A 26,985-nucleotide genomic window follows, 5' to 3' on the forward strand; every position below is an offset into this window, starting at 1 on the left:
TCGGCTAAGCGGAGTAAAAACTGCAGGGACTTCTTTATCTTTGATTTTACCAGGTCAGGAGAGAGCAAGCCACAGCCCATTCAGTGCATGCGTCCTTCACCAGCCCTCTTTGTTTTCAGTGCTCAGTCAAAGGCTGTGGCTCATGGATGGCTGAGCTAGGAAGGAAACTAGCAGAGAAAACTAGTAATAAAGGCAGGAGAAGAAGTAATGGATGGAAACTAATCAAGGAGAGAAGCCATCTAGAACTAAGGGGAAATTTCCTGACGGTGAGGACGATTAACCAGGAGAACAGCTTGCCTCCAGAAGTTGCAGGTGCTCCATCACTGGAGGCTTTTAATAAGAGAGTGGACAGCCCTTTGTCCTGAATGGTATAGGGTCTCTTGCTTGAGCGGGGCTGGAGTAGAAGACCTCCAAGGTCACTTCCAACTCAGTTATTCTGTTCAATAATTTTTTTTAAAAAAATAGCAGAAATCTTGCATTAGTTGTTGTGATTCAGGGTCAGCCTGTGGGTTCGGCAGTTGGGTCGGACGACTCAGAGGAGGAGGAGGAGGGGGGTGTTGAAGAGCTTGCTGAGAATAATATTGAGGCTCCACAGAGCCCTCAGCCAGGCCCCTCCCACCTGGTCACGACGCAGACCCAGCTGTGTGAGCCTGACAGCGTGGATGAAGAGGACCCACAGCTGGCCCTGTTCAAGGACGCCCGACGCAGGAGGCAGTCAATCAGGAGTAAACAGAGGAAGGCAATGGGGCTCCTCGGAAGGAGGCAGAGAGAAGCCACGCCCTGAACTGTATTTAAGGGGGAATGCGTGGGAGGGCTGGTTTGCTGAAGGCAACCGCTTGAAAAGCTCCTGTTTCTTGGTTCGTGTCTTGTTCTATTTCTTTTTGTAGCAATAAATTTGGCAGGCGTAATTCCAGCCTCTTGCCTTCTTGTAAAAGGCGTTGTCCCTGCCTTTTCTGCAGGGCCGGTAGCAGGCTGGTACAGAACATTAGGGCTGGAGAAAGCCGAGTTCCAGTCCACCCTCAGGCAGGAAAGCTGACTAAATGATTTGGGCCAGCGACTCTCTTTTACTCCAAGGTTGTTGCTGTGTGGATGAATGGCGAAGGGGAGAGAGCTTTGTATGCTGCTTTAAGTCCCTGTATGAAAAGTGGAATAATAAATCAATAAAAATGTCCTAGGGCCTTGCAGAGAGATAAGTCCCCATTTTATCTATCAATCCCTCTCAAACTATTCCCTAACTAGGTTGGGGGTTTTCTTTTTACCCCATTGCACAATTAAGAGGACAAGGGGTGCATTAAACTTCTTTAAACTTTTTGCCCTTTACAGCTCCCAGTCCTGCAAAGGGCCGAACAAACCCATCTTTTGTCCCCCATAAACAAATATATTGAATTTCTACCTTTTTGTCCCCCAGTGCAATGCATACACTTAAAAAAACAACAACAACCATGTGTATCAAACAAGGCTGCATTTCTTGGAAGAGACCAAGGCTTAGAATTTAAGGACTACACAGATAGTAATCTTCCTCAAGGTAAAACAAAACAGGAAGCTCCAGAGATAATGCAGAGACAGCCATAAACAAGCAGATCCCTTTGGCTGAATTCCCACTGACAAAGCAACAAAACCAGGGATGCGGCATACACAATTTATAGCCAGGCTGAGGAATGCGGCACCTGATGGTAAGCCACATCCTACAGGTAGTCCTCGACTTACTGTTTTGTTGCTATTTTAAATGTATTTTAATCTACTGTTGTAACTTGGGCATCTTGTTTAATTCTTTTTTAGTTTTTGTATCCCTCTACTTTTATATGCTTGCCCTGTTCACCGCCCTGAGTCCTTCGGGAGAAGGGCGGTATACAAATAAAATTATTATTATTATTATTATTATTATTATTATTATTATTATTATTATTATTATTATTATTATTATATTATTATTATTATTATTATTATTATTATTATTATTATTATTATTATTATTATTATTATTATTATTAACCACAGTTGAGCCCCAAATTTCTGTTGTGAAGTGGGGTTTTGCCCCACGTTACGGCCTTTCTTGCCACCGTTGTTAAGTGAATCAATGCAGTTGTTAAGACAGTAACCCAGTCGTTAAATGAATCTGGCTTCCCCTGTTGACTTTGCTCCTCGCAAAAGGGGATTGCATAACCCAGGGACGCTTTCACACTTAGCAACCATTGCAGCATCCCTTGAGGTCACGCGATCTAAATTCGGATGCTTGGCAACTGGCTCACATTTATGACGGTGGCCCGTGTCCCCCCCGGGGTATGTGTCACGTGATCCCCTTTGGTGACCTCCTGACAAGCAAAGTCGATGGGGGAAGCCAGATTCACTTAACAACCGTGTTACTAACTTAACCACTGCAGTGATTAACAACTGTGGCAAGGAAGGTCGTAGAATGGGGCAAAACTCACTTCACAAAGGTCTCACTTAGCAGCAGAAATCTCAGTTGGGTTCAATTGTGGTCAACAATATAATAATAATAATAATAATAATAATAATAATAAGAAGAAGAAGAAGAAGAAGAAGAAGAAGAAGAAGAAGAAGAAGAAGAAGAAGAAGAAGAAGAAGAAGAAGAAGAAGGAGAAGTAGTAGTAGTAGTAGTAGTATTAGTAGTAGTAGAAGTTTTTTTTTAATTTTAATTCCATTTATATCCCGCCCTTCTCCGAAGACTCAGGGCGGCTTACAAGCTTAGCAGTAGCCTTCATTCAATGTATATGCCTGCTTGTTAGGGCTTTCACACACACCCCAAGCGGCATTATTACAAAGTCAGCTTAATTGCCCCCAACAATCTGGGTCCTCATTTTACCTACCTCGGAAGGATGGAAGGCTGAGTCAACCTTGAACCTGGTGGGACGCGAACCTGCAATAATTGCAGGCAGCTGGTGTTACTTAAGGAGGCATTAGCCCACTGCTCCACCAAGGCTCTTTGGAAGACCTTAGGGGTCATCTAGTCCAACCCCCTGCTCAGGCAGGAAACCCTATATCATTTTCAGACAAATGGCTGTCTGGTGTCTTCATAAAGACTTCCAGTGTTGGCGCATCCACCGCTTCTGGAGGCAGGTGGTTCCACTGGTTAATTGTTCTGTCAGGAAGTTTCTCCTTAGTTCCAGGTTGCTTCTCTCCTTGGTTAGTTTCCATCCGTTGCTTCTTGTCCTGCCTTCAAGGTGCTTTGGAGAATAACTTGACTCCCTCTTCTTTGGGGCATCCCCTGAGATACTGGAACACGACTATCACGTTCCCCCCTTGTCCTTCATTAAACTCGACATACCCAATTCCAGCAACCCTTCTTTATATGTTTTAGCCTCCAGTCCCCTGATCGTCTCTGTTGCTCTTCTCTGCACTCTTTCTAGAGTCTCGACATCTTTTTTACATCGTGGTGAGCAAAACTGGCTGAACGTGGGAAGAGGCAGTGCGCTTGGCAGTACGTCCATTCCTATTTCTCAGGCGAATTTACAATTAGGGTGGCTTGGAGAAATTGGAAGTTATTCTACGGTGTCCCCAGTATCTATACGAATCAGCAGAGAAAGAACCCCCAGGTAATTTGAAGCTTGATGTTATCGGTATCCTGATGACGACACCCAAATCTCTTTCCGTGTAACATCAAGAAAGTCGTGTTGTGGTTCCCCAGAATGCCCGCCTGTATTTGTGAATCTTTGGATGATAACAGACTGAAGCAGAATCCGGAGGGGATGCAGTGCTAAGCCGGGCAACTACCCAGACTCAACTAATGAGACGAAACAAAACAGAGAGAGAGAACGGATGTTGTGTAGCCCTCTAAAGATCAGAGGGCCTGGAGTAGACCCGAATTTTTCCCCTGATGTATTCTGACAGCATTCCTTATAAATAAATATCAGGTATCCTTGCAGCCAGAGCACGGCAATCAATATTTCCAAATGGCAATGACGAAAGGAAAGAAGCAATACGACACTTTCCAGAGTGGTCCAGGGGAAAAAAAACAATTTATTTATTTACATTGATTTCTAGGGCTGCCCGTCTCATCAGTCAGTGAAATTCTGGACAGCAACCCACCCACCCACCCACCCACCCTGCTTGTCCTGCGTGGATAGTTAATCACGGTGACGAAAGGACGTTTTTTGATGTTCTATTCAAACCTAATGGCAGACTAAAGCTGGTTTGTCTCAAATGTAATGAAAAACAGCCGCTCGTCTCTGGAACAGTCCGATTCCTCCTCCTCCTACGCTGGGCTAATCAGCTTTGTTTTTGAACCACGATAGTCCAGATCTTTTTCCTGGAATAGACAAACCATCCCAGAATACTACTATACTATAGGCTTACGTTTTGGGGGTGGGCGGGAGATAGGAAACATTTCAAGTGGTGGGGGGGGGGAGAGAGAGAGAGAGAGAGAAATAGAGATAGATAGATAGATAGATAGATAGATAGATAGATAGATAGATAGATAGATAGATAGATGAGATAGATAGATAGATAGATAGATAGATAGATAGATAGATAGATAGATAGATAGATAGATATTGATAGATAATAGAGAGAGAGAGATAAAGAGAGAGAGAGAGAGATAAATAGATAGATAGATAGATAGATGATAGATAGATAGATAGAAGAGAGAGAGAAATAGAGATAGATGATAGATAGATAGATGATAGATAGAGAGAGAGAGAGAGATAAAGAGAAAGATGGATAGATAGATAGATAGATATTGATAGATAAGAGAGAGAGAGAGAGAGAGAGAGAGAGAGAGAGAGAGAGAGAGAGAGAGAGAGAGAGAGAGAGAGAGAGAGAGAGAGAGAGAGACCATAGAAGCATTGAGCTGGGGAAAAATTCAATTTTTTTTACTAACAATGTCATATGTTTATTCATATTCAATAAACTGCTACAAAGAAGGCGGGGGGGGGGGTTTCAACCTATTTTGCAAAGTGCAACCAGAGGGCAAGAGAAGGAACAACGGAGGGAAACTAAGGAAGGAGAGAAGCAACCTAGAAACTTCCTAACTGCGAGGAGGAGTGGAACGGTTTTGCCTTCAGGAGTTGTGTGTCCACCATCAGTGGAGGTTTTTAAGAACGGACCGGGCAGCCCCCAGTCTGAAATGGTATAGGTTCTCCTGCTTGAGCAGGGGGTTGGACTAGAAGACCTCCAAGGTCCCTCCCGGCTCTATTCTGATTAATTGATTGACTGATTGATTGGTTGATGGATTGAATTTCAGTGGAGATTTTTAAGAAGAAATTGGACGGCCACACTTAAAATGGTACAGGTTCTCCTGCTTGAGCAGGGGGTTGGACTAGACGACCTCCAAGGTCCCTTCTGCTCTGTTATTCTGCTCTGCTCTGCTCCGTTAGTCCTCAAGACCTGGCCAGCTGGTTGAATTTGAGCCAGTCACTCCCTCTAGGCAAGGGGTAGGCAACCTTGGCTCTTTTACGACTCGTGGACTTCAACTCCCAGAATTCCTGAGCCAGCATGGGGAAACTTTGGCCCCTTCGTGACTCGTGGACTTCAACACCCAGAATTCCTCAGCCAGCCACGCTGAGGGAAAAGGGACAGGTTTCCAAGCTGAGCCATGTCGGCTCAGGAATTCTGGGAGTTGAAGTCCACGAGTCATAAAAGAGCCAAGGTTGCCTACCCCTGGCCTAGGCCTAGGCCGCTTTATGACTTGTGGAATTCAACTCCCAGAATTCCTGAGCCAGCCACGCTGAGGGGAAAGGGAGAGGTTTCCAAGCTGAGCCGTGCTGGCTCAGGAATTCTGGGAGTTGAAGTCCATGAGTCATAAAAGAGCCAAGGTTGCCTACCCCTGGCCTAGGCCTAGGCCCCTTCATGACTCGTGGACTTCAACTCCCAGAATTCCTGAGCCAGCCATGCTGAGGGGAAAGCGAGAGGTTTCCAAGCTGAGCCAGGCTGGCTCAGGAATTCTGGGAGTTGAAGTCCACGAGACATAAAAGAGCCAAGGTGGCCTAGCCCTGCCCTAGGCCCTAATCACCATCCGGCTTTGCCGAAAGCTGGCTGAAAAACAGCCCCGCCCCTCCCACTTCGTGCATCCACAACATTTGCTGAAAGAACTACTACTAGGTGGAAGCAGGGAAAAGCAAGCAGACCTTGCAACCGAGTGGAACAAATGCTAACAGCAAGCTTGTCTCTAAGCTACCAAAATTACCTGGAATTACATGTATGCCTCCCGGAATATAGACACCATTCTGTGTTATCTGCAAACTCGAAACGCCGGCCATCCGTCACTTCACCCAGATCATAAATACAGCCGTATTTTACTCTTTGAAAGGAGAGAATCGCTGCAGGTTGATAAGCCAGTAGTAAGCCGGTTGTTAAGCGAACCTGGCTTCCCCACTCTCTTTGCTTGTCAGGAAGTCACAAAAGTGGATCACCGGACCTTGGGACACAGCCGCGGTCACCAATGCGAACCAGGGGCTACGGGGAGCTTTGCCCCCTTTTATGACCTTTCTTGCCCGTCATTAAGTGGGTCGCTGCAGTTGTTAAATTAAAGTAACCCGGTCGTGAAGTGATCCTGGCTTCCCCCGCTGACTCTGCTTGCCAGAAGGCCACAAAATCGTCAGGTAACCCGGGGGGGGGGGGGGGGAAACGTCGTAAATATGAGTCAGTTGCCAGTTGCATCTGAATTTTGATCCCGTGACCCCGGGGAGGCTTGCAATGTCCGTTTAAGGGTGAAAAACGGGTCATAATAAAATAATAAATACCGTTCAGAGGCTTTTAATAGTAAAGGTAAAAGGTAAAGGTTCCCCCACACATGCGTGCTAGTCGTTTCCGACTCTAGGGGCCGGTGCTCATCTCCATTTCAAAGCCGAAGAGCCAGCGCTTGTCTGAGGATGTCTCCGTGGTCATGTGGCCGGCATGACTAGACGCCAAAGACGCACAGAACGCTGTTACCTTCCCACCGTAGCGGTCCCTATTTTTCTACTTGCATTTTTACGTGCTTTAGAACTGCTAGGTTGGCAGAAGCTGGGACAGGTAACAGGCGCTCACTCTGTTACGCGGCACTCGGGATTCGACCCGCCAAAGTGCCGACCTTCTGATCGACAAGCTCAGCGTCCTAACTCACTGAGCCACCGCGTCCCTGGCTTTTAATAGACACACACACACAAAAAGGGGCTGACAAGGTGGCTGCAGGGAAATGGACAAATGGCATTTAAAAATCAGGCAGGGAGGCTCACCTTTTGAGGCCACCCTTGAGCAAATGCAGATTAAATGCTCCCTCTCCCTGGGAGAAAAAAGGAAGTGCGGCTGGGAAGAAAAAAACCAGTCATCCAACAGGATGACTCATCAAGAGACAATGAAGGAGACAGACAGACAGACAGACAGAAGATGATAAAAGCTGGCAGGCAGAAACTCTACATCACATTTGCCACACAACAGCGGAGTTGGAGAAGCCGGCATTGCGAAGGGGATTGGACTGACTCCCTCCCAGCCTGTAATTTATTTCAGTTTACTCTGAGAAAAGGAGAGATTTGATGGAGTTGGACAGGGATTACAAAGCCCATTAGGCACTGGTGGGATTCAAGTTATGTGAACAACCGGCGCCGCTTCCAGAAGTCCGTTCTGGGCCTGGGCAACAAAAAATTAGCTACCGGTTCTGCCGAAAGCAAAAGCGACGCACGCGGTGGCTCAGTGGGTTAGGACGCTGAGCTTGTCGATCAGAAGGTCGGCAGTTTGGCAGGTCGAATCCCGAGTGCCGCGTAGCAGAGTGAGCGCCTGTTACTCGTCCCAGCTTCTGCCAACCTAGCAGTTCGAAAGCACGTAAAAATGCAAGTAGAAAAATAGGGACCGCTCCAGTGGGAAGGTAACAGCTTTCCGTGCGCCTTTGGCGTCTAGTCATGCCGGCCACATAACCACAGAGATGTCCTCGGACAAACGCTGGCTCTTCGGCTTTGAAACGGAGATGAGCACCGGCCTCTAGAGTCGGAAACGACTAGCACGCATGTGCGGGGAAACCTTTACCTTTACCTCTGCCGAAAGCGGTGCAAACCGCCTGAATCTCAGCGCTGCCGTTATGTAGAAAAACGAGAGCAAAGCAAAATCCTCGAGGTTGTTATTAAAATACAGGTAGACCCTCGACTTACAACTGTTCATTTAGTGACCATTCAAAGCCACAACGGCACTGAAACTCGTGAATTATGACTGATTTTTCACTGTTACGACCTTTTGCAGCATCCATCCACACGATCGTTTGGGATCAAAATTCCGAGGCTCAGCAACTGATTCACAGTTATGACCGTTGCAACGTCCCGTGCGTGTGTGTGTGTCATGCAATCCCCTTTTGCGACCTTCAGACTAGGAAAGTCCATCTGGGGAAGCCAGATTCGCTTTACGACCGGGTTACTAACTTGACAACTGCAGCGGTTCATTTAACAACCGCGGCATGATAGGTCGTGAAACAAGGCTAAACCCACTTCACAAACACCTCATTTTAAGAACAGAAATTTTGGGCTCAAAATACCTGCAGATAAAATAAAGTAATATTTTTTTTAAAAAAAACGCCAGTCTTCGCAGAAAGAGGAAAACCGCTGAACCCGTTGTTAAAGACGTTTTATCTGTTCCACTTCTAGATGCTAGTTTGGCGTAAGCGAAATGGGACACTAAAAGGGGCGACGAAATCAAGCGCAAGGCACGCAGCACGAAGCTCGCTGCTTATGAAAGGGACTCTTGAGGCGCACGCCTACTTAAATTGGATTGTGTGAATGAAAAGGCTAAAAAAAAAAAAGTCAAGCGGCATTTGCAAAGGAAGCCTTTGAGCTCGCAGAAGAGAGAAATCATCGGAGAAATCCAACGGCAGATCTTCAACCAATCACACCCAAAGCACTTCTCTTTAGCTTAAGGAAGAAAAAAAAATGTGCTGCCTTCTCTAGAAAAACGGCCGACACCGTCATCCGTGGAGTTATGAAAGCAAAAAAAAAAATTCAGACGGGAACCGGTGATCTACTGACAATTATCGATCGCTTCTCCAGATCAGGAAGAAAAGAAGAAAAATCGATGCTAGGAAGTAAAAAAAAAGGAAGAGTTTAAGAGTGCATTAGGAGATCCAGCAATGCAGCTGGCAGAGAACCTGGCATTTTGTGTTGAGAAAGGGAAGGAAAATGGACAGCAAATGATATAAGAAGATAAAGTGGAGAGGAGGGGATATCGAGCAGCAAGCAAAATGCCATTAACCTAGAGCAGAATGAAACGGCAGACTTCTTCCGTGTATAGAACAACTTTAAACTGCCAGGATGAAGCCACCTTTTCGGTAGGCCAAAAATAAATTATTATTGGCACGTGGTAGCCGACATATCAGCAGGTGAGCTGGGCTCTGACAAATGGCTGTCCGGTCTCTTCTTAAAAACTTCCAGTGTTGGAGCATTCACAGCTTCTGGAGGCAGGTAGTTCCACTGGTTAATTGTCCTCACCGTCAGGAAGTTTCTCCTTAGTTCTAGGTTGCTTCTCTCCTTGATGAGTTTCCATCCGTTGCTGGAGAATAGCTTGACTGCCTCTTCTTTGTGGCAGCCCCTGAGATATTGGAAGACTGCTATCATGTCACCCTTCACCCTTCTCTTCATTAAACTACACATACCCAATTCCCGCAACCGTTTTCGGTATGTTTTGGCCTCCAGCCCCCTCATCGTTTTTGTTGCTCTTCTGTGCACTTTTTTTTCCCCAAAGTCTCAACATCTTTTTTTATCATATGATGACCAAAACTGGAGGCAGTGTTCCAAGTGTGGTCTTACCAAGGCTTGGTAACGCGGTAGTAGAACTTCACGTGATCTTGATTCTATCCCTCTGTTAGTGCAGCCTAGGATTGCGTTGGCTTTTTTGGCTGCTGCCGCACACATGGCTGGCTCATATTTAGATGACTGTCCGCGATGACTATGGCTGTGAAAGTTGGACCATAAGAAAGGCTGAGCACCAAAGAATTGAAGCCTTTGAACTCTGGTGCTGGAGAAGACTCCTGCGAGTCCCTTGGACTGCAAGGCGATCAAACCGGTCAGTCCTAGAGGAGATCAACCCTGACTGCTCTTTAGAAGGCCAGATCCTGAAGTGGAAACTCAAATACTTTGGCCACCTAATGAGAAGGAAGGACTCACTGGAGAAGAGCCTCATGCTGGGAAAGGAGGGCAAGAGAAGAAGGGGACGACAGAGAACGAGGTGGCTGGATGGAGTCACTGAAGCAGGAGGTGTGAGCTTCAATGGACTCCAGAAGATGGTAGAGGACAGGAAGGCCTGGAGGAACGTTGTCCGTGGGGTCGCGATGGGTCGGACACGACTTCGCAACTAACAACAACAACCACTATGACTGTGTCTCTCCACATTCACACAGTGTGTTCTTATCTAAGAGTTTCCACTTGAGCATGTTGATTTTATATTTAGACACTGCCAATTCTCAACCTATTCAGGGTCCTCCAGGTCGTATAAGGCTGCTCAGATCCTTCAGCCATAACCTCATTTAATGTCATTCCTTGCCCAACGGTCTCCTTCATCCGTCTTTTAACTCACTTTTGTTCTTGTGTACCCTCGAGAATGTTTGTTGTTGCCATAAAACTGTACCAAATCCGAATCCGCAGACTTGAGGCCTATGTCCATTCAGAGATCAAACGGCTGTCAGAAGACGACATTTTTTTTGATGGAGACACAGTAGTGGCCAAAATTGTGGAAACCTTTTGGGAAAAGTGCATTTTTGAGGTTTGATGGCTAATAGCACCACTTTTCTTTTGGAGTGGTACCATAAAATTATATATCAATGGAAAGATAATTTAGTCAAGATCGTAATGCAACAAAGTTTGTTCAATTATCTGTACTGCATTCTATGAAAGGTTATAGCCAAATAACCAGAAAAAGGAAGCACAACTTGCTTAGGTTGATATCAGATAGCTTTCCTTCATCTGATTGTAGCCAATGAACACGAGTGTTTAGAGAGCCCATCGGGCATAATCTTGTTTTGGCAATGAGCCAATCAGATCACAGTAGGATCCAGTTACTGATGTCATGTATTGAAGCCGAGAGGAGGACATTTGTCCGTGTGTTATGTGATCGCTATTAATTTGGTTGGGTTTTTGTGTGTGTGTCCTTTCATTTAGTGAGCTTGTAAAACGCAATAAAATTAAAGTAATGGTGCAAAGAGTCGACTGACTGCCCAGAAAGCGATGTAAAATAGTATTATTAAGTGAACGAGGCTACAGTTATAAAGAAATTAGAAGGAAAAATGGGTGGAAACTTAACCAAAGGTGGCATTTCTAACTGGACACTTTTCCCCAAAAGGTTTCCACAATTTTGGCTACTACCGTTATTAAAGTTGCTACGTGCGCTACTTATTAAAAAAAAAACCTGTCAGAAAAAGCAGTGAGAAATTGGCAGAAAGTGTTATCAATCAAGGCACCCGAGAGTGGTATCCTATGGATTCGGACATGGAAGAAAGCTACATGGACCCTATCAAAATTTCTTGAGTCCAAAGTGCCTGTGTATTGCCCCCTCCCCGGCTGCCGAAATAAAAAGATAAAAGTAAAAAAAAAAAACGAACGCTAGATGTAAAGGGCGTACGATGAATATTCACAAGAATACAGACTGAGTCATGTTGCCACAGAAACACCCCAGTCGCACAACATGTCATACGCCGAAGAGAAACGAATTCAAATAAAGTGACGGATCTTGAAGCAGCATTGGGAAAATGGAGGGGAGGGTGGGCGGGTGGGTGTCCAAGCAACATTACAGATAGTCCTCAACTTACAATCACAACTTAGCCCGAAATTTTCTGGACTGAGTTCTCTTGTATTCTTCCGAATGTACTCCTTCTTCCTGGTAAATCCAGCCTGTTATATTCCGTCACAAAAGTGCCGGAAATTTTTACATATATCGGATGATAGAATGAGGAGAGTGGTTCTGAAAAATCAACCTGTCAAAAGAGTACGGTGTTCGTTTGACAAGATGAAACAATAGCAACCTGCATATTGGGGTGGGGGGGGAAGTTGATGAATTTGCATGTCTTAGTAAGATTTTTTTTTACTAAAAATGGGGAAATGAGTGAAGAAATTTTAAGACATGCAAATGATGCTTACAAAAATTATAGGAGTAGGAGTAGGAGTAGGAGTAGGAGTAGGAGTAGGAGTAGGAGTAGGAGTAGGAATAGAATGGAATGGAATGGAATGGAATGGAATGGAATGGAATGGAATGGAATGGGATAGGATAGGATAGGATAGGATAGGATAGGATAGGATAGGATAGGATAGGATAGGATAGAATAGAATAGAATAGAATAGAATAGAATAGAATAGAATAGAATAGAATAGAATAGAATAGAATAGAATAGAATAGAATAGAATAGAATTAGGAGTGGAATAGGAATAGAAACAGGAATAGAATAAAAATAGGAATAGAATAAAAATAGAGCAGAAATAGAAATAGGAATAGGAATAGAATAGAAATAGGAGTAGAATAGAGTAGCGTAGCGTAGCGTAGCATAGCATAGCATAGCATAGCATAGCATAGCATAGCATAGAATAGAATAGAATAGAATAGAATAGAATCTGGAAGGGACCCGGGAGGTCATCTAGTCCAACCCCCTGCTCAGGCAGGAAACCCTCTACCATTGCAGACAAATGGCTGTCCAGTCTCTTCTTAAAAACCTCCAGTGTTGGAGCATTCACCGCTTCTGGAGGCAGGTTGTTCCACTGGTTAATTGTCCTCACTGTCAGGAAGTTTCTCCTTAGTTCTAGGTTGCTTCTCTCCTTGACTAGTTTCCATCCGTTGCTTCTTGTCCTGCTTTCAGGTGCTTTGGAGAACAGCTTGACTCCCTCTTCTTTGGGGCAACCCCTGAGATACTGGAAGAGTGTTATCATGTCACCCCTCACCCTTCTCTTCATTAAACTACACACACCCAATTCCACCAACCGTTCCTTATATGTTTTAGCCTCCAGTCCCCTAGTCATCTTTGTTACTACACTTTGTGCTTTGAGGAATGAATATCCATACCATACTATAAATAATATCCTGCATTATTTTTCCAAGCTGGTTAATTAAAGGATACCATAATGAACTTAGACCCACAATTCTTTGGACTTAGCAAAAGAACTATGATCTAATTTACGCCGACACCTTGGGGGGGCATTCAAAATCTAATTCACTTTGGAAGAGGCATACCTGTCCTGTTTCCATTCTTGTTTCTATTTTAGTTTATTTTCTTATCTACCTAAGCAAAGCAAACAATTCACAGTCCTCAGATGGTATTCATATTTTGGTTATCTTTTTTTTTAAAAAAAAACACGCAGGGTTTTAACCGGTCTCATGATTACTTCGCTCTTTCATTTTCCTTATTAGTTAAAACACTTTGCATTCTTTGTATTCCTTTTTACTCAAATTAATCCAATTTGTCACATCCTTTTTTTTATAATTATAACTTGATCGACTCTCTCTGTGTGTGTGTGTGTGTGTGTGTGTGTGTGTGTTTTCTTCAACGTAGCAGTCTCCAGAGATATTGGGAGTCTGATGGGGGGCTTAAGAGAACTAATATAGGTAGCCCTCTTGTTCAACCACTGCAAATGTTAAATTACTCAACTGGTCGTTAAATGAAGCTGGCTTCCCCACTGACGTTGCTTGTCGAAAGGGGATCACGTGCCCCCCGAGACGCGGCAACCGTCATAACTATGAGTCAGTTGCCAAGGGTTCGAGTTTTGATCACGTGACCCTGGGGAGGCTGCAACAGCTGTAAGTCTGAAAAACGGTCGTAAGTCGCTTTTTCAGTCCCACCGTAACTTCGAACAGCCCCTAAACGAACTACTGGAAGTCGAGGCCGACCTGTACATTGAGAGAATACAGATGTCCTTTTAGCCAGCGTGAGGTCATTTTTACTATCAACTATCCATAAAGACGAATTTTAATTACACTTGGAAAACTCCCTTCACGTATTCATTTTTAAAAAAAAAATGTAAAATTTTAACGAAGATTTTGTCTAGCCTTAATCGTTGTATTTTTACTCTCGCTTTCACTTAATTTTCAAGTTGATATGTGGCCACCTACTGGTTCACTCTGACAACTGATATTTTATAAACGGGTATTTTATAAGTGCTTTGTACTCCCTCTCTATATCCACTCATCACTAAAGGACTATTATAGCTCACTTGTAGGTGCAATATTTATCACCCCAGGATTTCAAAAGAATATATTTCTTGAATAGGTTTCATTGTCAAAAGCACCACTCTTTGCCTCCCTGTGTAATCCCAGTTAGTCCACGACTTACCACCACAATTGACCCCCCAAAGTTTATGTTGCTAAGCGAGATGGCTTTTAAGTGAGTTTTGCTCCGTTTTACGACCTTTCTTGCCTCGGTTGTTAAGTGAATCGCTGCAGTTGATAAGTCAGTAACCCGGTTGTTAAGTGAATCCGGCTTCCTAAAAGTGGATCAATCACATGACCCAGTCACAAATTACGAACCAGTTGCCCAGCGTCTGAATTTTGATCGCGTGACACTGGGGGGGGGGGTGTTGCTGCAAAGGTTGCAATTGTTGACAAACGGCCGTAAGTCAGTGCCGTTGTAACTTTGAACAGTCGCTAAATGAACTGTTGTAAGTCGAGGGTTAGCTGCATCACGCAGTATCAAAGTAACTGCCAGAAACGCCCCGCCCCACTATGACCTACAGGCAGCTTATCAAAGATTAAAATCCAGGAAAAGCTTTCTTAGGTTGACGTAAGACAGGGGGTCTTCAAACTTGGCCACTTTAAGACTTGTGGACTTCAACTCCCAGAATTCCCCAGCCGGAATTCTGGGAGTTGAAGTCCACAAGTCTTAAAGTGGCCATGCGTGAGGACCCCTGACGTAAGACTTCAAAGTATTCTTGAAAGCAGAGTGAACCTCTGGAAAGCAACAAGGAGCCAACACGCTAGTTGGAGCTGGCTCCTGAGTCTTGTATGAGCTGAAAAGTACAGTATTGAAATCACTGAATAGGCTGCGCACGGACACAACAGGATCCAACACGCCCTGTGAACAAACTGGGTTATCCGGTGCCTTCTGCCCTTTGCGATGGTGGCGACATGCAGACACCACCACCTACCTATCCTTTCGTGCGCCGATCAGTATGCGCTTGCAGACCTCACGGCAGCACAACAGAACGCAATTGACGTTGCTATTTCTGGGGAAGATTTGTTTAACGTGTACCTGTTTTGATTTTGTATTTTACATTTAATAACAACAACAACAACATTTTAAGGAGATACCTGGTTGATAGCTAGGATGCTGGCAGCAACCCGTGTCAACCATTAGTGACAGTCAATTTCGGTGTTCAGTTGACTGAGGTTCATGTTTAATGAATAAAAGTTTTATAATAATTATAATAATAATAATGATGATGATGATGATGATGATTTTGGAAGGGACCTTGGAGGTCATCTAGTCCAACCCCCTGCTCAGGAAGGAAACCCTATAGCATTTCAGAGAAATGGCTGTCCATTCTCTTCTTAAAAACTTCCAGTGTTGGAGCATCCACAACTTCTGGAAGAAGGTTGTTCCACTGGTTAATTGTTCTAACTGTTAGAGAAATTTCTCCTTAGTTCTAGGTTGCTTCTCTCCTTGGTGAGTTTCCATCCGTTGCTTCTTGTCCTGCCTTCAGGTGCTTTGGAGAATAGCTTGACTCCCTCTTCTTTGGGGCAACCCCTGAGATATTGGAAGGCTGCTATCAGGTCACCCCTAGTCCTTCTCTTCATTAAACTGGACATACCCAATTCCTGCAACCATTCCTTGTATGTTTTTCCCTCCAACCCCCTGATCATCTTTCTTGCTCTTCTCTGCACTCTTTCTAGAGTCTCACCATCTTTTTTACATCGTGGTGACCAAAACTGGACGCCGTGTTCCAAGTGTGGCCTTACCAAGGCCTTGTAAAGCGGTATTAACACTTCACCTGATCTTGATTCTATCCCTCCGTTAAGGCAGCCTAGCACCGTGTTGGCTTTTAAATTTTAAACTTTGTGTTGCGTAGCACACCTTATTTGAATTGTGATGTTTTCGACGTGAATAAACCGCCCCAAATCCGAAGCAGATTTAATTCCTCTTCTCTGGAGTTAGCTACCGTCCGGAAGTATATAATGTGCTTTGATTTTGAGAGCGACCAGCAAAACCAAACTTCAGGATATTAGCGCAATATATAGCTTAGCAAGGCAAGGTTTGCCAAAGCAGTGAGTTCTGACAGTTCTGAAATTTCTCCAATGGTTGCACAGCATTAAAGGCTTAGAACATTTCGTCCTTTGTTTTTATGCGCTGGTCTAAACTTAGCAAAGCCTCCATTTCTGTCAAAGAAAAGAATTGTTCTGAAAGCCTTTTACAGTTGTACATGAAATGGAAGGGGGAAAAAAACCCCGTTTCATTCTGAAAACGAAAACAAAGCAGCCTCCTTTTGCGAAGTTGAGCGATTCGTGTTTCAAGGAGACAAAACTTGAACCATTTCCAAAGCGGCTGATTTCTTGATGTGCCGTCTTTAATTTTGTTCATCCTAAACCTCCGAAAAATTAGCCACAGGAATGTCGGCCCTATTAATATTTAGTTACAGATAGCAATTGTGCAAGCAACGTTTAAAATATATGCTTATTCCTGTTTGTCTTCCTTGATCGACGTAGAAAAGTTAAATTAAAAATAATAATAATTCCCTTAATAATTTTTTCTATTGGCCGGGAGATATACAGCACTCAACAGCAATGGACACCCCAAATATATTTATGGTCAGAGAATTAAATATGAGGGCAGAAAAACCTCTTAGGATTGTTCCTTCTGAGAAAATATTTGGAATAATGTGGAGTGAAACGTGCTTGGGTAAAATTCCAGAGGTGGATCACTCAATCATACCTATATTTAAACAGCCACAGCTAAACAGATTAGCTGCCTCAGTTTGCAAAATACAAATTTAAAGACAATTAATGTGTTCATCGTACCTTTTCTGAAGCCTTCAGTTGTTATTATTATAGTAAACAATCTGTGGAGCGCACGTAAATGAGATAATGCCATCGTTCTATTCTATTCATGCAACTATTCAGACTGACCACTTCCTTCCTTTTTTTTTTCTTTGAACCCACAAAAGGAAGGCAGCTATTCCACTGCCAGTACCAAAACAATTCAGCTGGGCCAATGGAGAACCCACGAGTTATTTTTAATTAATGATATATAACAAGTAAGAGATGATTTGATATCGTGCAGCATCAAGCAGCAAAGCGGCCCTAATCCCGAGCGGTGCAAGCTTTCAAACACTTTTGCAACTTCTATTCACCAACAGAAATTCTACGACGTCAGCTCAGCTGATTCAGCTTATCATCAAATTTAGGCAACGTTCCGGAATTTGGCACCGAACGGCAAAGACCGCCACCACGGCATTTGGGTAGCATCTTACTCCAAAGAATGGATTACTTGCAGGGTGTGTGTGTGTGTGTGTGTGTGTGTGTGTGTGTGTGCGCGCGCGCGCGTGCGCGCAGAGACCCCACCGTTCAACCCCTCTCGTTTGGTCTGGACTAAGGGGTTTAATGTTTTTAAATTGTGATTTAATTTTTGTGGCTAGACTTAATTTAATTTATTTTAATTTATTTTAATTTTATATTGGATTGTTTTTAAATTTTGCCTTGTAAACCGCCCTGAGTCCTTTGGGAATAGGGCGGTATATAAACCGAATAAATAAATAAATAAATAAATAAATAAATAAATAAATAACCCCGAATATTCTATCAATGGTTTATTTTTATGCCCTTTAATGCATACATTAAAACAGCTGCAAAAACAAAACATTCTATTCTATTCGGGTTTAAACTACATTTAAAGCCTTATGTTCTATACCAGGGGTAGGCAACCTCGGCTCTTTTATGACTCGTGGACTTCAACTCCCAGAATTCCTGAGTCAGCATAGCTGACTCAGGAATTCTGGGACTTGAAGTCCACGAGTCATAAAAGAACCGAGGTTGCCTACCCCTGTTCTATACAGTACAGTAATTCTAAATCCTTCCACAGTACATTTAAGTTTCTGGTTCTGTTTTAGTGAAATACATGTTGATTTTACAGCTTTGGTGGGAAGGCTTTACACCCACACTGTTTGTATTAATTCTTCCTTTCTGCGGTACAATCTCCCAGGATTCGTTTGTATCCGCTGGTCAGAAAAGCAGGAGTCAATTCATCAGCGTGGTCCTGTCTGTACGGTTAGCCAGTCAGCTGGTCAATTCTATTGTGTTTTAAATAGTGTGTGTGTGTGTGTGTTTGTGTGTGTGTGTTCTTAGGGAACTGAGGGTTACAACATGCTGCTTATTAACTATTTCAGACTTGCACTAAAAGATTACTGAAGCAGTTATATAGCAAAAAGCTTTTTAGATTCTTGATTGGGTCATCAAAATTCTGGCTTGCAACCAGAAACCTACACAGGAAATGTCTGTCAAATGTCAGAGTATGAAAAAAAAAAAAGAGCTGCCAAGGTGCACTTTCAAATAAGGCAAAGTTTACAAAACTTTCGACTAAACTCCGAAGCTATAAATTGGAAGAAACTCAAAACAGGCCTGGGACAAAATACGGTAAGCCAAAAAATAAATAAAAAATAAAAATCTAAACCATCCGTAAAAAGACTAAACGGTATGGAGTCAGCTCGATTTGTGACAGCTTGCTTTTCTAAGCAAACATCCAAATATAAAATGCAATGCAGGTAAAAGTTTTGGTTTTGTGTTTTGTTTTTTTTAAAGAAAAGAAAATTTTGGATGTTAGTAGACCGGAACGCCAATCGTTTGGGCAGAAATACAATCATCCCGTAGGAATGGCCAAAATTAAAATTCAAAGCTTCCTGATCAGAACTGAACCGTGGGACTCTCCTAGACCAGGGGTAGGCAACCTCGGCTCTTTTATGACTCATGGACTTCAACTCTGGGAGTTGAAGTCCATGAGTCATAAAAGAGCCGAGGTTGCCTACCCCTGTCCTAGACATTCCTGAGTAATTCGAACACTCTTCTGCGTAAGGGAGGAAGGCTCTTGTGAAGATAAGAGAAAGATCTAGAAGAATCTACCATTAACGAGCTTGACCTGCAATCCAGGTCAACAGCTCACTCACTACCTTCGCTAGCTTGGAAAAAAAAAACAGGCCGACAAGCCACAATTAGTCAAGACTGTGGTTTTTTTTTTCCTCCAGCAGAAAGTAAACATCTTAGCAGGATTAACTGGGCCAAAGAATCATCTGAGGTGCCTGATTTGAACCAGGTGGTCCTCGACTGACAATCGCAATTGGGCCCAAAATTTAGCTTGCTAAAGGGAACGTTGCTTACGCGAATTTTGCTCCATTTTACGACTTTCCTTGCCGCCGTCGCTAAGCGAATCCCTGCGCTTGCTAAGTCGGTAACCCGGTTCTTAAGTGAATCTGGCTTCCCCCACACACACACTGACACTGCTTGTCAGAAGGTTGCAAAAAGTTGACCCCGTGACTCCGGGGACACGGCGACGGTCGTAAGTATGAACCAGTTGCCGAGCGTCTGAATTTTGCTCGCCCGACCCTGGGGATGCATCAACGGTCGTAAGTGTGAAAATGGGTCATGTCCCTTTTTTTTCAGCGCCCTTGTAACTTTGAACAGTCACTAAATGAACTTTGTAAATCGAGAACGATCTGTACTTGGAAGACGATCCTACGAGCTTCTACAAAGGGAAGGTTGAGTTGTAAGTGAAGAACAGCATCAGGCCTTTGTAAGTGGCCCAGAGTCACTGAGAGTGAGTAGGTGGCCGTATAAATCTTCTAAGTAAATAAATGAATTAGGGGCAAAGTGAGGAACATGTAGCACAGAGGTAGGCAACCTTGGCTCTTTTATGACTCGTGGACTTCAACTCCCAGAATTCCTGAGCCAGCCTGGCTGAAGAATTCTGGGAGTTGAAGTCCACGAGTCATAAGAGAGACAAGGTTGTCTACCCCTGACGTAGGATAACTCCTAAGACATTGGATGGCGCTGTTTCCAATGCTTTTTCCCCCCTTTATAAGAAAGCTCGGTTCTATAGAGCTATTTTGGGGTAGTGGTTAAGGCCAAGATACAAGGAAACGGATTTATAATCAGTTTAGGCATGAAAGCCAACTTAATGACTTTGCATCGGTCATTCTCTCAGCCCAGCCTACCTTACAGGGTCGTTGTTCAAAATAGGAGGCAGGATTTATTAGGTAAGTTTGCACTCTTGAGTTGACCAAAAATATATATATTTAAGAAACATGGAATAAAAATTTAGTACAGGTACCGTAGCCCCTGACTTACAACAGTTCATTTAGCCACCGTCCGGAGTTACAACGGCAATGAAAAAAAGTGACTTATGACCATTTTTCACACTTACAACCGCTGCAGCATCCCCGCGGACGCGGGATCAAAATTCAGGTGCTCGGCAACCGACTCACATTTATGACGGCTGCAGTGTCCCGAGGTCCCCTTTGGCGACCTTCTGACAAGCAAAGTCAATGGGGAAAGCCAGATTCGCTTAACGGCTGTGTAACTTGCTGAACCGCTGCGTCGATTCCCTTAACAGCCGTGGCCAGGAAAGGTCGTGAAGTGGGGCAAAAAAAATTCACCTCACAAATGTCTCCCTTAGCAAAAGACAGGTTGGGCTGAACTGAGGTCATAAGTAAATAAGACAGCTGAAGATTCGGTCCTTTGGCCTAATTTTACTGCATCAGGGACAAAAGTGCGGCCACCGGAGCTAAGAAATTGGATTCTAGCGTTGGAAAACGCTTCAGTGCTTAAATGCAATTATTTCCCCCCCCAACCTCAGCAGTTAAGGACTGGAGGAAAACGACGTATCTTAAAAGGCCGTGGCTTGCTCAACATATGTACAATTTATTTTTATTTATTTATTTTTATTTTATTACATTTATATACCGCCCTTTCCCGAAGGACTCAGGGCGGTTTACAGGGTGATTAAAAAACAGAGATACAAAAGTGAAAAACAGATTTAAAAAAATTATATTCATCCCTGCATAAGTAAAACCCCAGTTAAAATTAAGATTAAAACTAAAATTAAAATTCTCAGCCTGGGCCAGAGAGCTCGAAGAGCCAGGTCTTCAGGTCCCGGCGGAATGAACGGAGGTCGGGGGCAGTATACGTCCAGCTGGCAGGTATACGTCCAGCTGAAACCTCTTGGTGGAAAAAGACCATTTCTGTTTTGGAATAATTAATCTCAATTTTTCATTCATTACAAGATCCTGCTGTGGCTCACAGGCTCAGCTGAAGGCTGACTTGGGAACAAAGATATACAGCTGCCTCCACACCATCCTCGATGAGAAGAATGGATATGGATTTATTACCAACAGCAAAGAGGAAACTCACTTCAAACAGCATTAACGTGGAGCTGATGTATAGAGAGAAGAGGAACCATTAGGCTATACCATTAGCTGGCTCAGGAATTCTGGGAGTTGAAGTCCACGAGTCATAAAAGAGCCGAGGTTGCCGACCCCTGGGCTATACCATTATGTCTGAATGAACTAATTCATGTTACGATGGGTGGAGACCTCCCAATGTGTCAGATCTCACCCACATATGATAGCTGTCATGCAATTTAATGATCTGTCTGGGTCCGTGGTGGCGAACCTATGGCACGCGCGCCACAGGTGGCACGCAGAGCTCTCTCTGTGGGCACATGAGCCGTCGCCCCAATCCTAGCCCTTCAGCTGGGTTTTACGGAACCTTTTCGCTTTAGGCCTCCACTGTCGTGTGCAAAAAAAAAAATCAATCAAAAATTAATAAATAAATTTCAACTTCTCGCTGGAAAAAAAAAAGATCTGGCAAAGTTGGAATGGATGGATTGAACTTTTTAGTCCCACCCAGTCTGCCGTTACCACCGCAGCCACACCCACCTAATGGGCCACACCCACCCAATTGGCCACACCCACCCAATTGGCCACGCCCACCCGACACCCGACGATACATAAGTGGGTTTGGGGTTGCAGTTTGGGCACTCGGCCTCTAAAAGGTTCGCCATCGCTGGCCTAGGTGAACCGAGATCTACAGCTCTAGCCGTCAATTTATCCCACTGCCTTTTTTCCCTGGATATTCAATCACCGGCCACCTTCGAATCAATGAAGGCAATAAAAACACATGGACGGCGGGAATATTTTTCAGGAGGCGATGCCGCCTTATGCACTGAACAATCCAGATTCGAAGCCAGATGCTTGCTTCTGCCTTGGAGTAGCCAACGTGCAGATTTCACCCACGCTGGAAGAATAATCAAGGATATCCTAAGAACTTTGTGGATATGTCCATGTGGTTCTCTTCCCTACAGCGGGGAACTGGACTGTTCCCCCCCCCAGTTTTTAATTTTATTTTCATTTCCCAATCTGGCCTATTGCCCAGCTGTTACATGGCAATTATATAAACCTTTATTGTCAAAGTACAACATGTGTACATTGAGATTAGCTGAGCCTCCCCCCTGTGCTCTCTCCCCCCAACACACAGTGACAACAAACCCTCCATCCTACCACACCATGTTACCAACTACACCACACACCGGTCTCCCAAGTCAATTCTGCATATGATTATGTCCCATCTAAAAGCCTAACAGCCCACGGATAAAAGCTATTTTTCAGCCTGTTGGTACGGCTGGCTGGCTATCTTCCTATATCTCCTACCGGATGGTCCCGTCCAGATACCGTCCAGGGTGTGAGTCATCCCTGAGAATCTTCCTCACTCTTCCAAGGCAACGAGCCCTGGCGAGGTCATCCAGTGGTGTCAGGGAACAGCCCACAATTTCATACCCAAATACTAACCAGGCCTGAGGCAGCTTAGCTAAGCCCAGATAAGGTGCTGTAGGTGAAGATAAATAGGAAAATCAAATTTGTTACTAGAAAACAGGCAGTGACTCCATTTCTAATCCAGGTGGTTTAAGAAGGAAGGAGGGGAAGAATGTCAAACCGGAGCCTCATCAAGGATAACGTTTCTCCTGTATTTTTTTTTTTATCCAGATCAAGTAGGTATCTGGTTGCCATTTCTAAACCAGCTGGCTTCTTTTAGCATTTTTTAGAAGCAGCATCACACAAAAGACATGGCAATTCTCAAGTTTTTCATTACGGCCAGACCTGGCTTATTAACGAGCGATCAACACACGAGGGGACAGCCTCAAACTTGAAGTCAGATGTTCTTGGTCACTATTAAAATCTGGATATTAAAATCTAGAGCCAAAAGAAAGCTGCAGATGGCGAAATGAGTTTCTTGAAAAATACAAGCTAATGTATCTTAAGATGCATTTCCATTTCTCGATATGCGTTCTTACCGAGTCAAAATCAGTTTTGGCTTCTTAGGATTTTCAAAACCGTTTACCCCGATGGAGCAGGGTCCTGCCAGACATTAATTCAAAATTTAATTAATTAAATCGCCAGTCTCAAGACACTGAAGTGATCACACTGAGGTTCCCCCCCCCCAAAAAAAAAGACCGAATAACACGGAGGACAACACAAAAGAACGACGCAAAAACCAAAGCTATTTAATAAAAATCCAAAGCCTCCAGCACAATTTCCCTAAAAACAACCAGGAAATAAACTGTAGCCTAGCTGAAATTGTCCACGTTTTAGCAGCTACATTGCTACAATTTGCAGCAAAGGCTCCTATCACCAACTGCGTCTCTGTAGGCAGAAAAAAGAACCCCAAAAACTAATACAACAAGGGGGGGGGAAACTTAGCTTGAATCCTTCATCCTAAGGAGGAACAAACAATACATAAAAGAGCCGTGGTGGAGCAGTGGGCCAATGCCTCCGTAAGTAACACCAGGTGTCTGCAACTAGTGCAGGTTCGAGTCCCACCAGGCTCAAGGTTGACTCAGCCTTCCATCCTTCCCAGGTAGGTAAAATGAGGACCCAGATTGTTGGGGGCAATAAGCTGACTTTGTAATAATGCCGCTTGGGGTGTGTGTGAAAGCCCTAATAAGCAGGCATATACATAGAATGAAGGCTACTGCTAAGCTTGTAAGCCGCCCTGAGTCTTCGGAGAAGGGCGGGATATAAATGGAAATAAATATATATATATATATATATACGGTATATATATATATATATATATATATATATATATATATATATATATATATATATATATATATATATATATAGTATAATGTCACCTAAATGATTAAGTGATACAACCCTTCACGGACACGTTAAGGTCCCTGGCCGCGATGCAACGTTTCTACGCGCAAGCTACCTTGCGATTAAAGCGTCACAAAACGGGAGTATCCTACATTTGGAAAGCATCGATCTATACTGGGAAACACAGCATCAAAACGGAGCACAACGATGCGCCTCTGAAAAAGTGCGCTCAACCTTCACAATGGTTTGAAAGAGATGTGCAACTCCAAGCTGACCATTCCTTTTCACCGGCTGGGTGGGATGCAAGATTTTGGGGGGGGGAGGGGAACCGTCAGCAGATCCCGCTTGATCCAATTTATCCCCTCGCCCGGCGCCAAAATCAACCCCTGGCTACATCCACGGGTGCCGCTTTTCAGGCTGAAATAAGGAAGGCGCTTGTTGGACTCAGAAGAGGAGAAGGAAGATTAAATGCTTACTTAGGGCGCAAGGATCAAATCTCAGCAATGGCGGAAAGGGCTCCGAAGTCGCTCTCCAGGGCGATTCACACATGCAGGTCAAGATCTTTGCAAGGAAACACAGCCATAAAAACAGGTGCCAGAGAAAAGGACCCCCACCCCGCATTCAGCAGCAAGAATGTCATTTGCTCAAAACTGGAAAAGGAATGAAATCCCAGTAGAAAATGAGGTAATTAGGAAAATTTGGGACTGCGCAGAAATGGATAAATTAACTCTGGAATTTAAAAATAAAGATCAATCAGATTACTACAGAATTTGGAATAAATTTTATCTTTGGCGGGAACAAAAGGAAGGTCTCTATTAGGTCCTACAGATTGGTTCACTGTTCTAAGTATTGTATTATACTTAACTGATTTGTATCTTAAGTGTATTTAAGTGTATTTTAGATATATATATATATATATATATATATATATATATATATATATATATATATATATATATGAATATTGTAGACAAGAAGGTTTGTCAGTCTGTTTGTACCGTGTCCAATGTTTTTAAATAATAAATTTAATAAAATAAAGAAAGAAATTTCAGCATCCCAACTCCTGCAAAAAAAAAAACACCAAGCAGGAAGGCGATATCGGCACGATGCCCAACCCGGGTTTCCCCCCCCCCCAATGTCACGAAACGCGGGCGAACACGCAGGTCGACCCCCATTCACACGCACAAAGAGACCCGGAAAGCTGTTTGGAGGAGGAGGAGGAGGAGGAAGAGAAAGGCAAAGTTTTGTGCCGTGCAAAATGCCAATGTACCACGGAGACACAGACAGACACACAGCCCCGGGTGCAAGGCTGGCACCGCAACAACACAAACGCACCGGCCCCTACTCACTTTTTGGGGTGCGGAGGGTGCTTCTCCTTCCTGCCGGGCGCTGCCGGGTGCTTGGGGCGGCGCCTCCGGGCCTGCAAGGCCAGCACTGCCGGACGCGTCAAGGGAGGAAAAGAAAAAGAAGCAAAAATACAGGTTATTGGCGCCCGCGGGCGCCCGCTTGACGATGCCAGGGGAGCCCCGGACCAGTTTGGAGACTCCCGCCCGGCGACCCGCATCCCTTCCGGGGACCCCGTGAGCCTCAGCCGGCCCCTCCGGCGGTACCTTTCCGGGAGCTCATCGCCCTCCGGCCACCTGGCCTGGCTCGGAGCCACACGAGCAGCCCGCTCCGCCTCCTGCCCGCCGCCGATGCCGGGCGCCAACTCGAGAGGAACAGCCGGGCCGCCTCACGCCCGGCCGCGCCTGCGCGCTGGGGCCGCGCCGGGAGAGAGGCGGCGCCGGAGGGGAGGTCGCTAGGCAACCGGACGGGCCGAGCAGCCTCGGGGAGCCCCCGCCTTTTCTGTCCCCCGCCCTCCCGGAGGCGCAGGCGGCCTGACGTCACCCTGGGCACGCAGGGGTCTTCAAACTTGGCCCTTTCATGTCTTGTGGACTTCAACTCCCAGAATTCCTCAGCCAGGCACACTAGCTGAGGAATTCTGGGAGTTGAAGTTCACAAGTCATAAAAGGGCCAAGTTTGAAGAGCCCTGACCAAGGGGGTCTTCTTCAAACCTGGCCGCTTTAAGACTTGTGGACTTCGACTCCCAGAATTCCTCAGCCAGCATGGCTGGCTGAGGAATTCTGGGAGTCGAAGTCCACAAGTCTTTTTTTTTTTTAGTTTTACAATACATTTTTTTAACAAAACAAAACCCCTCCCAACCCCCTCCCCTCTCCCCAACACCTCCCTCCCTTCCCCCTCCCCCCTCCCCGACTTCCCAGAGGTAAGTACAGGGTATAAAAATACAAACAATCATAATCTACCTTATGCAAACAATAAGCTATTAAATCTATCGCACTTTAACTCTTATAAAATAACTACAAGCAATATAAATATCACATCAATACTTATTCAAATGCTAGATGAAACTTTTTAGTCCCATATTTATTCTGAATATAATCGATCCATTTTTCCCACTCCACAATATATCTCTGTTGCGAATGGTCTTTCAAGTACGCTGAGATCTTTGCCATTTCCGCCAGGTTGGAAACTTTTAAAGTCCATTCTTCTATAGTAGGCAGTTCTTCCTTCTTCCACAAGTCCACAAGTCTTAAAGCGGCCGGGTTTGGAAAGCCCTCCATCAAGCTTTTTCAGGGGGATGCCCTGTGCATTGTGATGCTTTTGCGCAAACCCGCAGCGCTCTCCAGCCTTGGCTTTTCCTGGGCTGCCAGGCGAGGAACGTGAGGATGAGTAGGCAGGGGAATTGAAATGGCTGCAGGAAGTCCTCGACTTACAACCGTTGATTTGGTGACCGTTCAAAGTTACAACGGCGCTGGGGAGGGCGGGGGAAAAGTGGGATCGTTTTTTTCACACTTGGTGACCGTTTCAGCATCCTCAGGGTCACCTGATCGAAATTCAGATGCTTGGCCGCCGGCTCATATTTATGACGTCTCAGGGTCCCCTTTTCGCAACCTTGGACGAGCAA

At 44.6% G+C, this 26,985-nt stretch overlaps 1 protein-coding gene across 1 annotated transcript in view; it reads right to left on the minus strand.

The window, feature by feature from the left end:
* SRPK2 (SRSF protein kinase 2) overlaps nt 1-25,822 on the minus strand; it is a 122,513-nt gene extending 96,691 nt beyond the window's left edge. Inside the window, 2 exon segments of the mRNA XM_083365838.1 lie at nt 25,370-25,454; nt 25,631-25,822. Of these exon segments, the coding sequence (XP_083221964.1) occupies nt 25,370-25,454; nt 25,631-25,646 (101 nt within the window). The 5' untranslated portion in view covers nt 25,647-25,822.
* Nucleotides 25,823-26,985: the final 1,163 nt, after the last annotated feature.

The sequence above is a fragment of the Vipera ursinii genome (assembly GCF_947247035.1).
Source record: "Vipera ursinii genome assembly, chromosome: 6".
Classification (NCBI taxonomy): domain Eukaryota; kingdom Metazoa; phylum Chordata; class Lepidosauria; order Squamata; family Viperidae; genus Vipera; species Vipera ursinii.